Source organism: Bombina bombina, chromosome 3, assembly GCF_027579735.1.
Source record: "Bombina bombina isolate aBomBom1 chromosome 3, aBomBom1.pri, whole genome shotgun sequence".
Lineage (NCBI taxonomy): Eukaryota > Metazoa > Chordata > Amphibia > Anura > Bombinatoridae > Bombina > Bombina bombina.
In genome coordinates this window covers 1,271,121,964-1,271,141,095 of record NC_069501.1, presented here as the reverse complement: position 1 = coordinate 1,271,141,095, position 19,132 = coordinate 1,271,121,964, and the positions used below count along the sequence as shown (strand labels likewise).

Sequence of the window (19,132 nt, the reverse complement as noted above, 5' to 3'; positions counted from 1 at the left end):
CAAATTCATAAGGTTTCAATCAGTCATCATGACGACTGTTACATATATCAACCATCAGGGGGTAACAAGGAGTTCCCTGGCGATGGAGGAGCATCCGGGGGAGTGGGAACTCCATCTGGAAATCTTTGCCCAAATAACTCAATTATGGGGCATTCCAGACTTGGTTCTGATGGCCTCTCGTCAGAACTTCATGGTCCCTTGTTCCGGGTCCAAATCCAGGGATCCCAAGGCGACTCTATTGGATACAATAGTAGCACCTTGGATCTTCAACCTAGCTTATGTATTCCCACCGTTTCCTCTCATTCCCAGGCTGGTAGCCAGGTTCAATCTGGAGAGGGCTTCGGTGACCTTGATAGTTCCTGTGTGGCCACGCAGGACTTGGTATGCAGACCTGGTGAATGTGTCATCGGCTCCACCATGGAAGCTACCTTTGAGACAGGACCTTCTTATTCAGGGTCCATTCGAACATCCGAATCTGGTTTTCCTCCAACTGACTGCTTGGAGTTTGAACGCTTGATTTTATCAAAGCGTGGGTTTTCAGATTCTGTAATAGATACTCTTATTCAGGCTAGAAAGCCTGTAACTAAAAAATTTACCATAATATATGGAAAAAATATATCTGTTGGGGTGAATCTAAAGGATTCCCATGGAACAAGATAAAAATTCCTAAGATTCTTTCCTTTCTACAAGAAGGTTTGGAGAAAGGATTTTCTGCGAGTTCTCTGAAGGGACAGATCTCTGCTTTATCTGTTTTACTTCACAAAAGGCTGGCAGCTGTGCCAGACGTTTTAAGCGTTTGTTCAGGCTCTGGAGTCTTAATCTAGTTCTTTCAGTTCTTCAAGGGGTTCCGTTTGAACCCTTACATTCCATAGATATTAAGTTATTATCTTGGAAAGTTTTGTTTTAGGTTGCAATTTCTTCCGCTAGAAGAGTTTCTGAGTTATCTGCTCTGCAGTGTTCTCCGCCCTATCTGGTCCATGCAGATAAGGTGGTTTTTACGTACTGAGCCTGGTTTTCTTCCGAAGGTTGTTTCCAACAAAAATATTAACCAGGAGATAGTTGTACCTTCTTTGTGTCCGAATCCAGTTTCATAGAAGGAACGTTTGTTACACAATTTGGACGTTGTCCATGCTCTAAAATTCTATTTAGATGCTACAAAGGATTTCAGACAAACATCTTCCTTGTTTGTTGTTTATTCTGGTAAAAGGAGAGGTCAAAAAGCAACTTCTACCTCTCTATCTTCTTGGCTTAAAAGCATCATCAGATTGGCTTATGAGACTCCTGAAAGAATCACAGCTCATTCCACTAGGGCCGTGGCTTCCACATGGGCCTTTAAGAACGAGGCTTCTGTTGATCAGATATGTAAGGCAGCGACTTGGTTCACTGCACACTTTTACCAAATTTTACAAATTTGATACTTTTGCTTCTTCTGAGGCTATTTTTGGGAGAAAGGTTTTGCAAACCGTGGTGCCTTCCATCTAGGTGACCTGATTTGCTCCCTCCCTTCATCCGTGTCCTAAAGCTTTGGTATTGGTTCCCACAAGTAAGGATGACGCCGTGGACCGGACACACCTATGTTGGAGAAAACAGAATTTATGTTTACCTGATAAATTACTTTCTCCAACGGTGTGTCCGGTCCACGGCCCGCCCTGGTTTTTTAATCAGGTCTGATGATTTATTTTCTTTAACTACAGTCACCACGGTATCATATGATTTCTCCTATGCAAATATTCCTCCTTTACGTCGGTCGAATGACTGGGGAAGGCGGAGCCTAGGAGGGATCATGTGACCAGCTTTGCTGGGCTCTTTGCCATTTCCTGTTGGGGAAGAGAATATCCCACAAGTAAGGATGACGCCGTGGACCGGACACACCGTTGGAGAAAGTAATTTATCAGGTAAACATAAATTCTGTTTTTCATTCGGATAAGGTGGTGTTACGTACTAAACCTGGCTTTCTTCCTAAAGATTGTTTCAAACAAGAATATTAATCAGGAGATTGTTGTTCCTTCCTTGTGTCCTAATCCTTCCAAAAAGGAACGTCTAACATCCTGCCGCAACCACCTTCGCAATATCTGCAAAATTCGTCAGTTTCTGAATGCTGCAACTACTAAACGGCTAATCCACTCCCTGGTAATTTCCCGACTTGACTACTGTAACAACTTACTAACCGGCCTCCCTCTCTCCCGCCTCTCTCCCCTCCAATCCATCCTAAATGCATCTGCCAGGCTAATACACCTCTCGACGATCTGTTTCTGCTGCACCTCTGAGTCCCTTCACTGGCTCCCTATTCACAACAGAGTTAAATTCAAAATTCTCACCCTGACCTACAAAGCCCTCACCAATGCTGCCCCACCCTACCTGTCCTCACTCATCAACAAATATACTCCAGCCCGCCCCCTAAGATCCAACAATGACCTGCTTCTTGCGTCCTCTACCATCACCTCTCATGCTAGACTACAGGACTTCTCTCGTGCGGCACCAACCCTCTGGAACGCACTTCCTCGAGCTGTCAGACTTGCCCCTAACCTATCCTCCTTTAAATGTTCCCTAAAGACCTTTCTGTTCAGGGAATCCTATCATCCGACTTATTAACAAACTAACTTCACTAACAGTTGCCCTCTATCTCCTCACTACTATCATTCTCACCTTTGCAGTCCCCACCTCCTGTTTCCCATTCTCTTATTCATCTAGATTGTAATTTCCCACGGGAATAGGCCCTCAATTCCCCCCGTATTTGTCTTATCGTATTCTTTCTCCATTGTACTGTTATCCTTGTACCCATGGGCAGCTCTGCGGAATCTGTCGGCGCTTTATAAATAAAGAATAATAAATAAAAATAACACAATTTAGATGTAGTCCGTGCTTTGAAGTTCTACTTACAAGCGACTAAAGATTTTTGTCAATCATCTTCCTTATTTGTCATTTTTTCAGGGAAACTTAGGTTTCAAAAATCTACGGCTACCTCTTTCTTTTTGGCTGCAGAGCGTCATCAGTTTTGCGTATGAGACTGCTGGGCAGCAGCCTCCTGAACGAATTACGGCTCATTCCACTAGGGCTGTGGCTTCCTCATGGGCATTTAAAAATGCTTCGGTTGAACAGATTTGCAAAGCTGCAACTTGGCCGTCTCTTCACGCTTTTTCCAAATTTGATACCTTTGCCTCGGCTGAGGCTATTTTTGGGAGGAAGGCTCTTCAAGCAGTGGTGCCTTTCGTTTAGGTTACCTGTCTTTTCCCTCCCTTTTCATCCGTGTACTATAGCTTTGGTATTGTATTCCACAAGTAAGGATGAAATCCGTGGACTCATCTTTAAAAAGAAAAGGAAATTTATGCTTACCGGATAAGGGTATTTCTTTTTAGATACGATGAGTCCACGGCCCGCCCTGTCCTTTTTAAGACAGGTTGTTAATTTTTGTAAACTTAAGACACCTCTACACCTTGGCTTTTCCTTTCTCTTCCTAACTTCGGTCGAATGACTGGAGTGGGAGGGAAGGGAGGAGCTATTTATACAGCTCTGCTGTGGTGCTCTTTGCCTCCTCCGGCTGACCAGGAGGCGAAATCCCACAAGTAAGGATGAAATCCGTGGACTCACCATATCTAAAAATAAATTTATCAGGTAAGCATAATTTTTTTTTTGTGGGTGGGGAGGGGGGTTGCATTTAGGGTATAGTTTGTTCACTTTATTTTTGCCTAAGGAAGGGGTGCACTAGCCCGAAAAACTATTTATTGTTAAATCCAGAGTGCTGTTTTCTATAGGGGAAAAAAAAAAATGTTTTAGACTACATTAAGACAACCGTGTTAACTTTTAGTACTTTGGTACATGAATAACAGCATCAATATTTGTAGACTTTATCGGCTTGTGTTTCTAATTAGGCACCGGTGCATTTGGAACACAAACTACAGGTTTGTTCGGCCAGACAACAACTCAGCCAGCTAACAGTCTTTTCAACAAACCATTTGGTCAGGCGACAACTACACCCAGTACTGGCTTCTCCTTTGGTAACACAAACACACTGGGGCAGCCGCAGACACAAACAATGGTGAGAACGAAATTAAAAAAAATAGGTTAGACTTTGCTAAAATCTTAACTTTTCTGTTAATTGACTTTACTTTTTATTTTAAGGGCCTTTTTGGAGCTACTCAAGCCACACAGTCTGGTAGTCTATTTGGAACCACTACAAACACAAATGCTGGAACGGGTTTTGGGACTGGAACAGGCCTTTTCGGACAGACTAACACCGCTCCTTTTGGTGGTGTTGGCAATGCGGTATGCAAACTTTACTGAGCAGTGATCTATTTTATATTGACTGGCTCTATGGAATGTTTCTTTTGAATGTACAATAACTGTGGCTGTTAAGATGTCACACGGCACTAGTAAATATCTAATTTATTAAAGTGATAGTAAATCCCAATGTTTGTGTGAAATGCTAGGATTTACCAGTGGAACAAATATAAAGGGGACTTTTAGTCATTTAGTATAAAATACTTCATGCTGAAAGTGCCTTTATTCGTCTGAAGCGTTCTCAGCACTGAGCTCCTCAGGCAGCCCACGGCAGAACGCTATTTTGCTGTGAGGTGACGTTTCCGTCTCTTAGCCAATAGCCGTGCGGGCCAGCTGGTGCCATGATATATAGCTAGCACGCTATTGGCTAAGATCACCTAACAGCAAAATAGCGTTCTGCCGTGGTAGGCCTGAGGAGCTCAGTGCAGCGAACACTAAAGACGAAGGAACTTTCAGCATTAAAGGGACACTAAACCCAAACATTTTCTTTCATGATTAGATAAAACTATTTTAAACATTCCAATTGACTTCTATTTAATTTGCCTAATTCTTTAGATATCCTTTGCTGAAGGGGTGAACCAATAACAAGGCATCCTTGCAGCTACTAAGCATATCTAGATATGCTTTTCAGCAAAGGATATTAAGATAATGAAGCAAAATGGATAACAGAAGTAAATTAGAAAGTTGTTTAAATTGCATGCTCTTTCTAAATCCTGAAATAAAAAAATTGGGTTTTATACTTCATGACTGAAAGTCCACTTTATTTGGTCAACTGCTAATTCCTAGCATTTCACAAACTCTAGGATTTACTATCACTTTAAATACTATATCATTTTTTTAAATTTATTTTTGTATATCAAAGCCCCTGACGCAATCAAAATACTTTCCTTATCTTAACAGTCGTATAATGTGTACACTACACTTCAAAACATGTTGCGCATACATTTCTCCAACATAGGTGTGTCCGGTCCACGGCGTCATCCTTACTTGTGGGATATTCTCTTCCCCAACAGGAAATGGCAAAGAGCCCAGCAAAGCTGGTCACATGATCCCTCCTAGGCTCCGCCTACCCCAGTCATTCTCTTTGCCGTTGTACAGGCAACATCTCCACGGAGATGGCTTAGAGTTTTTTAGTGTTTAACTGTAGTTTTTATTATTCAATCAAGAGTTTATTTTAAAATAGTGCTGGTATGTACTATTTACTCAGAAACAGAAAAGAGATGAAGATTTCTGTTTGTATGAGGAAAATGATTTTAGCAACCGTCACTAAAATCCATGGCTGTTCCACACAGGACTGTTGAGAGCAATTAACTTCAGTTGGGGGAACAGTGAGCAGTCTCTTGCTGCTTGAGGTATGACACATTCTAACAAGACGATGTAATGCTGGAAGCTGTCATTTTCCCTATGGGATCCGGTAAGCCATGTTTATTACGATCGTAAATAAGGGCTTCACAAGGGCTTATTAAGACTGTAGACTTTTTCTGGGCTAAATCGATTCATTATTAACACATATTTAGCCTTGAGGAATCATTTTATCTGGGTATTTTGATATAATAATATCGGCAGGCACTGTTTTAGACTCCTTATTATTTAGGGGCTTTCCCAAATCATAGGCAGAGCCTCATTTTCGCGCCGGTGTTGCGCACTTGTTTTTGAGAGGCATGACATGCAGTCGCATGTGAGAGGAGCTCTGATACTTAGAAAAGACTTTCTGAAGGCGTCATTTGGTATCGTATTCCCCTTTGGGCTTGGTTGGGTCTCAGCAAAGCAGATACCAGGGACTGTAAAGGGGTTAAAGTTAAAAACGGCTCCGGTTCCGTTATTTTAAGGGTTAAAGCTTCCAAATTTGGTGTGCAATACTTTTAAGGCTTTAAGACACTGTGGTGAAAATTTGGTGAATTTTGAACAATTCCTTCATGTTTTTTCGCAATTGCAGTAATAAAGTGTGTTCAGTTTAAAATTTAAAGTGACAGTAACGGTTTTATTTTAAAACGTTTTTTGTACTTTGTTATCAAGTTTATGCCTGTTTAACATGTCTGAACTACCAGATAGACTGTGTTCTGAATGTGGGGAAGCCAGGATTCCTATTCATTTAAATAAATGTGATTTATGTGACAATGACTATGATGCCCAAGATGATTCCTCAAGTGAGGGGAGTAAGCATGGTACTGCATCATTCCCTCCTTCATCTACACGAGTCTTGCCCACTCAGGAGGCCCCTAGTACATCTAGCGCACCAATACTCCTTACTATGCAACAATTAACGGCTGTAATGGATAATTCTGTCAAAAACATTTTAGCCAAAATGAACACTTACCAGCGTAAGCGTGACTGCTCTGTTTTAGATACTGAAGAGCATGACGACGCTGATAATAATGGTTCTGAAGGGCCCCTAACCCAGTCTGATGGGGCCAGGGAGGTTTTGTCTGAGGGAGAAATTACTGATTCAGGGAACATTTCTCAACAAGCTGAACCTGATGTGATTACGTTTAAATTTAAATTGGAACATCTCCGCATTCTGCTCAAGGAGGTATTATCCACTCTGGATGATTGTGACAAGTTGGTCATCCCAGAGAAACTATACAGACTTGTCTCCGAAGATACAAGTAAATCAGAGGACCAGAGACTCACTCCGTTGGTGGCTGTCCCTGGACAACCTGTCACAAGGGATGACATTCCGCAGACCGGAGTGGGTCATCGTCACGACCGACGCCAGTCTGATGGGCTGGGGCGCGGTCTGGGGATCCCTGAAAGCTCAGGGTCTTTGGTCTCGGGAAGAATCTCTTCTACCGATAAATATTCTGGAACTGAGAGCGATATTCAATGCTCTCAAGGCTTGGCCTCAGCTAGCGAGGGCCAAGTTCATACGGTTTCAATCAGACAACATGACAACTGTTGCGTACATCAACCATCAGGGGGGAACAAGGAGTTCCCTAGCGATGGAAGAAGTGACCAAAATCATTCTATGGGCGGAGTCTCACTCCTGCCACCTGTCTGCTATCCACATCCCAGGAGTGGAAAATTGGGAAGCGGATTTTCTGAGTCGTCAGACATTGCATCCGGGGGAGTGGGAACTCCATCCGGAAATCTTTGCCCAAGTCACTCAGCTGTGGGGCATTCCAGACATGGATCTGATGGCCTCTCGTCAGAACTTCAAAGTTCCTTGCTACGGGTCCAGATCCAGGGATCCCAAGGCGGCTCTAGTGGATGCACTAGTGGCACCTTGGACCTTCAAACTAGCTTATGTGTTCCCGCCATTTCCTCTCATCCCCAGGCTGGTAGCCAGGATCAATCAGGAGAGGGCGTTGGTGATCTTGATAGCTCCTGCGTGGCCACGCAGGACTTGGTATGCAGATCTGGTGAATATGTAATCGGCTCCACCTTGGAAGCTACCTTTGAGACGAGACCTTCTTGTTCAGGGTCCGTTCGAACATCCGAATCTGGTTTCACTCCAGCTGACTGCTTGGAGATTGAACGCTTGATCTTATCGAAGCGAGGGTTCTCAGATTCTGTTATCGATACTCTTGTTCAGGCCAGAAAGCCTGTAACTAGAAAGATTTACCACAAAATTTGGAAAAAATATATCTGTTGGTGTGAATCTAAAGGATTCCCTTGGGACAAGGTTAAGATTCCTAAGATTCTATCCTTCCTTCAAGAAGGATTGGAAAAAGGTTTATCTGCTAGTTCCCTGAAGGGACAGATTTCTGCCTTGTCTGTGTTACTTCACAAAAAGCTGGCAGCTGTGCCAGATGTTCAAGCCTTTGTTCAGGCTCTGGTTAGAATTAAGCCTGTTTACAAACCTTTGACTCCTCCTTGGAGTCTCAACTTAGTTCTTTCAGTTCTTCAGGGGGTTCCGTTTGAACCCCTACATTCCGTTGATATTAAGTTATTATCTTGGAAAGTTTTGTTTTTAGTTGCGATTTCTTCTGCTAGAAGAGTTTCAGAATTATCTGCTCTGCAGTGTTCTCCTCCTTATCTGGTGTTCCATGCAGATAAGGTGGTTTTACGTACTAAACCTGGTTTTCTTCCAAAAGTTGTTTCTAACAAAAACATTAACCAGGAGATTATCGTACCTTCTCTGTGTCCGAAACCAGTGTCAAAGAAGGAACGTTTGTTGCACAATCTGGATGTTGTTCGCGCTCTAAAATTCTATTTAGATGCTACAAAGGATTTTAGACAAACATCTTCCTTGTTTGTTGTTTATTCCGGTAAAAGGAGAGGTCAAAAAGCAACTTCTACCTCTCTCTCTTTTTGGATTAAAAGCATCATCAGATTGGCTTACGAGACTGCCGGACGGCAGCCTCCCGAAAGAATCACGGCTCATTCCACTAGGGCTGTGGCTTCCACATGGGCCTTCAAGAACGAGGCTTCTGTTGATCAGATATGTAGGGCAGCGACTTGGTCTTCACTGCACACTTTTACCAAATTTTACAAGTTTGATACTTTTGCTTCTTCTGAGGCTATTTTTGGGAGAAAGGTTTTGCAAGCCGTGGTGCCTTCCATTTAGGTGACCTGATTTGCTCCCTCCCTTCATCCGTGTCCTAAAGCTTTGGTATTGGTTCCCACAAGTAAGGATGACGCCGTGGACCGGACACACCTATGTTGGAGAAAACAGAATTTATGTTTACCTGATAAATTACTTTCTCCAACGGTGTGTCCGGTCCACGGCCCGCCCTGGTTTTTTTTAATCAGGTCTGATAATTTCTTTTCTTTAACTAGTCACCACGGTACCATATGGTTTCTCCTATGCAAATATTCCTCCTTAACGTCGGTCGAATGACTGGGGTAGGCGGAGCCTAGGAGGGATCATGTGACCAGCTTTGCTGGGCTCTTTGCCATTTCCTGTTGGGGAGGAGAATATCCCACAAGTAAGGATGACGCCGTGGACCGGACACACCGTTGGAGAAAGTAATTTATCAGGTAAACATAAATTCTGTTTTTTTTAATATAATTTTGTTGTAATTGTCAGTTATAGTAATATGTTTTAATGTGCATTTCACCAAGTCAAACATCTTATTAGTGCACCAAACCATTAATACTGAGCAAAAGTGGCCGCATGGTCAAGGTTTGTTTAAATGCACATGCTTAAAGTGACATGAAACACAACTTTATTTAATGATTCAGATAGAGCATGCCAATTTAGATCTTTCTATTTGTATGTTTTCTCTCTAATGGCAATGAGTCCACAAATTCATTCATTACTCTTGGGAATAAAACACCTGACCACCAGGAGGGGGCAAATACACCCCGGCCAAAGCTATAAGTATCACTCCCACTTCCCCAGTAATTAGTAATTATAGTCTACTGGAGGTAGGCAGAGAAAGTACTGTGAAGAATATTGATATACAAAGTTTTCCTAAATTGTTTCCTGCAAGAAAGGATTGGGGTATGTCTAGTAGCCATGTAATTCTTAGTAAGTTTTTGTGAAAGTTAGCCTCTGGATGTCACTGGGAAGCTTCCCATGCCTCCTTCCAGTACTTCATGCGTGTGTTAGTTGCACCGTTTTCCTTTATCCTCAGTTCCCTGTCAGATGGTGAATGGAAGCTTCAGACCTAGAAGGCTGTGTCTGCTCCACAGACCTCTGAGGGTAAGTCCCTTTTTTACTCTTTAGGGCCTGCTTGCCTCCTATCAGAGGGAGATACTTAGGGCTCTGGGGCTATTTCATGGTGCACTGTGGCTGGCAGACATCCCTCTTAATAGGGTTCTCTATGGGGGTTTAATTAAAAAAAAGGGGGCGCAGATGCCGACAGCGGGCAAGATGGCGGTGTAACTCCGGAGCTCCGCTTACAGGGTCATCAATAACAAATCTTCCCTGCAAACAAAACTTTGTGGGCATAAGATGCCTATATTATAAGATGCACCAGAAACTGCTAAACATCTACAGGTGATCACTGGGAGCCGCAACCCTATGACATACGGATCACTCACTTTGGGAAACTTTCCAGCAAAACAGTGGGCGCCATCTTGTCTACACAGCGCATGGCACTGGTGAAAAGAAGTTGGCTCTCACAGCGGAGCATCTGGACAAGGGACTGGCTCCCTAGACGGCAGTGTGCTGCCTTCAAAGAATGGCGCTGTGGCCCATAAATCCTGCTTGTCGCAGTGCACTATCGCCTAGGTGAAGTTACGCAATAAAGTAAGGGAAAACCCTAACAGGCCCAAACTACAACACAACTGTTGCGCACAAGCCCCAGGGGAAACACTACTGCATTTCACTTAAACATCAAAGGGCAGCAACCGAACCTGGGACCGAATAAGTCCCAGACTTAAACGCCATTAAGCTCCATATCGGTTTAAACAGCCCAAAACAGGAGGAGAGATACACCAGAGGGTTATGTACCCATCGACTTGGCTGATCTTTACTCTGCAGCAGGTGAGATATTATCCCCACAGCAGGAACGTGAACCCCTACCAAAACAAGATGAAGGAAAGCTGGAGAGCGCGCAATCAGTCCGAGGTATCTAAGTTCACAGCCATAACTTGACCCGACAATTGCACAGCGTTACTGCGGATTTCCCCCGAGACTACAAGAATTAAAGCTGGATCTCTAGCTACAGGTCGAAAGACTGGGGATGAAACAGACTGCACTAATAATGTACACAGGAATTTGTCCCATAAAGACCTAATGCTCCTAGTTTACTCGGAGGAACTTTTGATGCCTCTTTTCTTAATGACTCAAGCCCAACTTCTACAGGGTCTTACATTATCATGAGACAATATGCTGGTTCACATGCTGTATGGGTCATGGAACGCCTGCAATTCTGGTGTGGCATAAAAGTGCAGAAGGTTAATCCTAACAGCCATAAATATTTAGCTTAACTGTTCGGTTCAATTTGGATATAATCCAATAACATCTGTTTAGATCCAGTTATAAGGGTTATCATAGCCAGTTGCAGATATTCACTTCCTACTAGGTTGTCATAATACCAGACCACCTCTCTATCACCTGCGGTCCAGATGGCGGGGAAAAATCTGTTGCCTGGCTCATCCCCTTAAACTCCCTCTATGGGTGCCAATACTTATACTCACTATTGCATAGCCTAACTCCCCTCAGGGACATGTAAAACGTTTTTCTAATACTGCTGACACACCTATGCAGACTTTGTAAATCTATATAGTATCTTCCCTTCACAATATTTAATACCTACATAATCTCTCACCTTTTCATTGATTTGAGGCACATAGGTGTCCCACATTCCTTTCAGATACCCATTAAAATACATCTTAAAATTAAAGTTTCAACTTAGTATTAATGTTAGTGTTTCATGATTGAATTGTGAGTCCTAATGTACTTTGTTCCCACAATATATTTAACTATTTTAATAGTCATGTTATATAAGGTGATTGCTTTGCCCTGTTTATATCTTTATCTGTAACAATTTCACAGCTCTTATAGCCAGAGTGTATAATAAATATATATTAATATAAATATATACACACACACACACACACACACACACACACACATTATAGGTTGGCTTTTATGTATAGAAATAATAAACGCATATATAGTTTACAATTGGGCTATTTGTTGTTCTATGTTTAAATGGACACACCCCATCACCAATTAATGATATCTCAATTTAACCATTGCTTTTCATTATTGCTAATTGTCTCTATGGGATCCCTATTCTGATAATTTGTTGCTATCAAAAGTATTTTTTTTACGATAAATCTTTTTATTGAAATCGCAAATATTACAGTTACAAAATCATACAGTAGAAGGAAATTTTTTACAAGTAAAACTCAACAACTAACATAAATAAGAACATTAGTACAAATAAAAAACAGGAGCATATGATCACAGTACATTCTGGTATAATCAATTAACACAACCAGCACCTTAGTACAGTTCAGCTTAGTGTAATTAGCATAAATCTTGTTCCCAAAGAAATATCACATCTGCAATGAAGTCCTTTTTACCAACATAAGTGTAATGGATTTTCTCCAATTCTAAAATATGATTAACTTCTCTCATCCACATCTCATATGATGGAACTATATCTTTTTTCCAAAACCTGGGTATCAGACGTCTAGCACAGTTAAGCATAATCTGCAAAAGCTTCTTCCTATATAGACATGGGGTTTTTTCTATATCACCCAAAAGGACCATAGTAATTGTAAGTTTGATAGTGTTTCCTATAGTTTTCGTGAGTTTATCGCCAACAGCCTTCCAGTATGTCTGTAAGAGTGGACAGGACCACCATGTATGGGAAAGAGTGCCAATCTCGCCGCAGTGTCTCCAGCAATAGGGGGATGAGTTAGGGTAAATACTGTGAAGACGGCGAGGTGTTAAATACCATCTTGACATTAGCTTGAAGTTCATTTCTATTAAAGTTAGTGAAAGGGAAGCCTTTTTATTTTCCCTGAAAATACGACTCCAGTGAGTATCAGGTAGGTTTATGCCAAGCTCTCTTTCCCATTTATCAATAAATGTAGGTTTTTTAGAGGGAAAAGATCCTCTAAGTAATTTGTAAACTATTGAGATATGAGAGCTTTTAATAGAAGGGGACGTACACAGTGACTCAAAGGGGGTTAGGGGTCTGGTAAGGGTTGCTTTGTATGGGCTATTGAATATAGCATGTCTGACTTGGAAATAAGGGAACCACATATGAAACGGTGGGCCTAGCAATTGACCTATCTCTGCTTGTGTACGTATCAACCCGCCATGAAGGAGAATATGTGCTGGTATATTAGAAGGGGAACCTGCGATCAAAGGTGTTTGGATAGTCTGGGATTTTAAGAAAAGGGAGTTATTTAGTAGAGGGGTGAGGGGGGATATCTGCGTAGATATCAGGTTATCTCTAGCCAGTAGTTTATCCCATGTGCGGATAGTGGTTGCTATGAAATAGTCATTCCAAATCTCTGAGGGTCTCAGCTTTGGTGGAGTCCAACATTGATCACCTAGGTTAATTCCACCTGCCAGGTAGGTTTCCATTTGCACCCAGGGTTTTTCAGAAGGGGAATGTTTCCAGGCCACAATGCGTGCTAGGTGTGTCGCTCTATAATAGTTTATCAAGTTAGGTGCTCCCAGTCCACCATCTTCTCTATCTAGAAATAGTGTTTCTCTGGCCACTCTAGATCTTTTATGCGACCAGATAAACTGGTCAAATTTTTTTTGTTGCCGTATAAGAAATTGTGTAGGGATGTCTATTGGGAGTACTTGAAAGAGGTATAAAAATTTAGGAATAATACTCATTTTCTTCTGTTATGTGTGATCAGTCCACGGGTCATCATTACTTCTGGGATATAACTCCTCCCCAACAGGAAATGCAAGAGGATTCACCCAGCAGAGCCGCATATAGCTCCTCCCCTCTACGTCAGTCCCAGTCATTCTCTTGCACCCAACGACTAGATAGGATGTGTGAGAGGACTGTGGTGATTATACTTAGTTTTTATGACTTCAATCAAAAGTTTGTTATTTTATAATAGCACCGGAGCGTGTTATTACTTCTCTGGCAGAGTTTGAGGAAGAATCTGCCAGAGTTTTTTTTTTTTTTTACTATGATTTTAACCGGAGTAGTTAAGATCATATTGCTGTTCTCGGCCATCTGAGGGAGGTAAAAGCTTCAGATCAGGGGACAGCGGGCAGATGAATCTGCATTGAGGTATGTAGCAGTTTTTATTTTCTGAATGGAATTGATGAGAAAATCCTGCCATACCGTTATAATGACATGTATGTATACACTTCAAAGTATTCTGGGGATGGTATTTCACCGGAACTACTCTGTTAAAAGTCACTAATCCTTTTAATAAGTATTTTTCATGTTAAACGTTTTTGCTGGAATGTAGAATCGTTTACATTGCTGAGGTACTGAGTGAATAAATATTTGGGCATTATTTTCCACTTGGCAGTTGTTTGCTTTTAATTGTGACAGTTTCGTTTCTCTTCACTGCTGTGTGTGAGAGGGAGGGGCCGTTTTTGGCGCTCTTTGCTACGCATCAAAAATTTCCAGTCAGCTACTCTTATATTTCCTGCATGATCCGGTTCATCTTTCACAGATCTCAGGGGTCTTCAAACTTCTTTGAAGGGAGGTATATTCTCTCAGCAGAGCTGTGAGAATTTTATATTGACTGTGAATAAAAACGTTGCTCTGTAATTTTTATGTCAAATTTAATTATTGTTATTTTACTAATGGGAACAAACCTTTGCTAAAAGTTGTGTTGTTTTAAAGTTTGATGCTATAACTGTTTTTCAGTTCATTATTTCAACTGTCATTTAATCGTTTAGTACCTCTTTGAGGCACAGTACGTTTTGCTAAAAAAGATTATAACCAAGTTGCAAGTTTATTGCTAGTGTGTTAAACATGTCTGACTCAGAGGAAGATATCTGTGTCATTTGTTCCAATGCCAAGGTGGAGCCCAATAGAAATTTATGTACTAACTGTATTGATGCTACTTTAAATAAAAGTCAATCTGTACAATGTGAACAAATTTCACCAAACAGCGAGGGGAGAGTTATGCCGACTAACTCGCCTCACGCGACAGTACCTGCATCTCCCGCCCGGGAAGTGCGTGATATTATGGCGCCTAGTACATCTGGGCGGCCATTACAGATAACATTACAAGATATGGCTACTGTTATGACTGAAGTTTTGTCTAAATTACCAGAACTAAGAGGCAAGCGTGATCACTCTGGGGTGAGAACAGAGTGCGCTGACAATACTAGGGCCATGTCTGATACTGCGTCACAGCTTGCAGAGCATGAGGACGGAGAGCTTCATTCTGTGGGTGACGGTTCTGATCCAAACAGATTGGATTCAGATATTTCAAATTTTAAATTTAAATTGGAGAACCTCCGTGTATTACTAGGGGAGGTCTTAGCAGCTCTCAATGATTGTAACACCGTTGCAATACCAGAGAAACTGTGTAGGTTGGATAAATACTTTGCGGTACCGGCGAGTACTGACGTTTTTCCTATACCTAAGAGACTAACTGAAATTGTTACTAAGGAGTGGGATAGACCCGGTGTGCCGTTCTCACCCCCTCCAATATTTAGAAAGATGTTTCCAATAGACGCCACCACTCGGGACTTATGGCAAACGGTCCCTAAGGTGGAGGGAGCAGTTTCTACTTTAGCTAAGCGTACCACTATCCCGGTGGAGGATAGCTGTGCTTTTTCAGATCCAATGGATAAAAAATTAGAGGGTTACCTTAAGAAAATGTTTGTTCAACAAGGTTTTATATTGCAACCCCTTGCATGTATCGCGCCGATTACGGCTGCGGCAGCATTTTGGATTGAGTCTCTGGAAGAGAACCTTAGTTCATCTACGCTAGACGACATTACGGACAGGCTTAGAGTCCTTAAACTAGCTAATTCTTTCATTTCGGAGGCCGTAGTACATTTAACCAAACTTACGGCTAAGAACTCAGGATTCGCCATACAGGCACGTAGGGCGCTGTGGCTAAAATCCTGGTCAGCTGATGTTACTTCTAAGTCCAAATTACTTAATATACCTTTCAAGGGGCAGTCTTTATTTGGGCCCGGTTTGAAAGAAATTATCGCTGACATTACAGGAGGTAAGGGCCACGCCCTACCTCAAGACAAAGCCAAAGCTAAGGCTAGACAGTCTAATTTTCGTCCCTTTCGGAATTTCAAAACAGGAGCAGCATCAACCTCCACTGCACCAAAACAGGAAGGAGCTGTTGCTCGTTACAGGCAAGGCTGGAAGCCTAACCAGTCCTGGAACAAGAGCAAGCAGGCCAGGAAACCTGCTGCTGCCCCAAAGACAGCATGAACCGAAAGCCCCCGATCCGGGACCGGATCTAGTGGGGGGCAGACTTTCTCTCTTCGCCCAGGCCTGGGCAAGAGATGTTCAGGATCCCTGGGCGCTAGAGATCATATCTCAGGGATACCTTCTAGATTTCAAATTATCTCCCCCAAGAGGGAGATTTCATCTGTCAAGGTTGTCAACAAACCAGATAAAGAAAGAAGCGTTTCTACGCTGTGTACAAGATCTATTATTAATGGGAGTGATCCATCCGGTTCCGCGGTCGGAACAAGGACAAGGGTTCTACTCAAACCTGTTTGTGGTTCCCAAAAAAGAGGGAACTTTCAGGCCAATCTTAGATTTAAAGATTCTAAACAAATTCCTAAGAGTTCCATCATTCAAAATGGAAACTATTCGGACAATCTTACCCATGATCCAAAAGGGTCAGTACATGACCACAGTGGATTTAAAAGATGCTTACCTTCACATACCGATCCACAAAGATCATCACCGGTATCTAAGGTTTGCCTTCTTAGACAGGCACTACCAGTTTGTAGCTCTTCCATTCGGATTGGCTACGGCTCCAAGAATCTTCACAAAGGTTCTGGGTGCCCTTCTGGCGGTACTAAGACCGCGAGGGATTTCGGTAGCTCCGTACCTAGACGACATTCTAATACAAGCTTCAAGCTTTCAAACTGCCAAGTCTCATACAGAGCTAGTTCTGGCATTTCTAAGGTCGCATGGATGGAAAGTGAACGAAAAGAAGAGTTCTCTTTTTCCTCTCACAAGAGTTCCATTCTTGGGGACTCTTATAGATTCTGTAGAAATGAAGATTTACCTGACAGAAGACAGGTTAACAAAGCTTCAAAATGCATGCCGTGTCCTTTATTCCATTCAACACCCGTCAGTAGCTCAATGCATGGAGGTGATCGGCTTAATGGTAGCGGCAATGGACATAGTACCTTTTGCACGCCTACACCTCAGACCGCTGCAATTGTGCATGCTAAGTCAGTGGAATGGGGATTACTCAGATTTGTCCCCTACTCTGAATCTGAATCAAGAGACCAGAAATTCTCTTCTGTGGTGGCTTTATCGGCCACACCTGTCCAGGGGGATGCCATTCAGCAGACCAGACTGGACAATTGTAACAACAGACGCCAGCCTTCTAGGTTGGGGCGCTGTCTGGAATTCTCTGAAGGCTCAGGGACTATGGAATCAGGAGGAGAGTCTCCTTCCAATAAACATTCTGGAATTGAGAGCAGTTCTCAATGCCCTTCTGGCTTGGCCCCAATTAACAACTCGGGGGTTCATCAGGTTTCAGTCGGACAACATCACGACTGTAGCTTACATCAACCATCAGGGAGGGACAAGAAGCTCCCTAGCAATGATGGAAGTATCAAGAATAATTCGCTGGGCAGAGTCTCACTCTTGCCACCTGTCAGCAATCCACATCCCGGGAGTAGAGAACTGGGAGGCGGATTTCTTGAGTCGCCAGACTTTTCATCCGGGGGAGTGGGAACTTCATCCGGAGGTTTTTGCCCAAATACTTCGACATTGGGGCAAACCAGAGATAGATCTCATGGCGTCTCGCCAGAACGCCAAACTTCCTCGCTACGGGTCCAGATCCAGGGATCCGGGAGCGGTTCTGATAGATGCTTTGACAGCACCTTGGAACTTCGGGATGGCTTATGTGTTTCCACCCTTCCCGCTGCTTCCCCGATTGATTGCCAAAATCAAACAGGAGAGAGCATCAGTGATTCTAATAGCGCCTGCGTGGCCACGCAGGACTTGGTATGCAGATCTAGTGGACATGTCATCCTGTCCGCCTTGGTCTCTACCTCTAAGACAGGACCTTCTGATACAGGGTCCATTCAAACATCAAAATCTAACTTCTCTGAAGCTGACTGCTTGGAAATTGAACGCTTGATTTTATCAAAACGTGGTTTTTCTGAGTCGGTTATTGATACCCTGATACAGGCTAGGAAGCCTGTTACCAGAAGGATTTACCATAAAATATGGCGTAAATACCTATACTGGTGCGAATCCAAAGGTTACTCCTGGAGTAAGGTTAGGATCGCTAGGATATTGTCTTTTCTACAAGAAGGTTTAGAAAAGGGTTTATCAGCTAGTTCATTAAAGGGACAGATTTCAGCTCTGTCCATATTGTTACACAGGCGTCTGTCAGAAAATCCAGACGTCCAGGCCTTTTGTCAGGCTTTAGCTAGGATCAAGCCTGTGTTTAAAGCTGTTGCTCCGCCATGGAGTTTAAACTTAGTTCTTAACGTTTTACAGGGTGTTCCGTTTGAACCCCTTCATTCCATTGATATAAAATTGTTATCTTGGAAAGTTCTGTTTTTAATGGCTATTTCCTCGGCTCGAAGAGTCTCTGAGTTATCAGCCTTACATTGTGATTCTCCTTATCTGATTTTTCACTCGGACAAGGTAGTTCTGCGTACTAAACCTGGGTTCTTACCTAAGGTAGTCACTAACAGGAACATCAATCAAGAGATTGTTGTTCCATCCTTGTGCCCAAATCCTTCTTCAAAGAAGGAACGTCTTCTACACAATCTGGATGTAGTTCGTGCCCTCAAGTTCTACTTGCAGGCAACTAAAGATTTTCGCCAAACTTCTTCCCTGTTTGTCGTTTATTCTGGACAGAGGAGAGGTCAAAAAGCTTCTGCTACCTCTCTCTTTTTGGCTTCGTAGCATAATACGTTTAGCCTATGAGACTGCTGGACAGCAGCCTCCTGAAAGAATTACAGCTCACTCCACTAGAGCTGTGGCTTCCACTTGGGCCTTTAAGAATGAGGCCTCTGTTGAACAGATTTGCAAGGCTGCAACTTGGTCTTCGCTTCATACTTTTTCCAAATTTTACAAATTTGACACTTTTGCTTCTTCGGAGGCTATTTTTGGGAGAAAGGTTCTTCAGGCAGTGGTTCCTTCTGTATAATGAGCCTGCCTATCCCTCCCGTCATCCGTGTACTTTTGCTTTGGTATTGGTATCCCAGAAGTAATGATGACCCGTGGACTGATCACACATAACAGAAGAAAACATAATTTATGCTTACCTGATAAATTCCTTTCTTCTGTTGTGTGATCAGTCCACGGCCCGCCCTGTTTTTAAGGCAGGTAAATATCTTTTA

General features: G+C 42.6%; 1 protein-coding gene across 1 annotated transcript in view; it reads left to right on the top strand.

Annotated features, from left to right (window-relative positions):
* NUP98 (nucleoporin 98 and 96 precursor) overlaps positions 1 to 19,132 on the top strand; it is a 655,099-nt gene that overhangs the window by 90,833 nt on the left and 545,134 nt on the right. Inside the window, 2 exon segments of the mRNA XM_053705662.1 lie at positions 3,870 to 4,036; positions 4,120 to 4,263. Coding sequence (XP_053561637.1) covers positions 3,870 to 4,036; positions 4,120 to 4,263 — 311 coding nt within the window.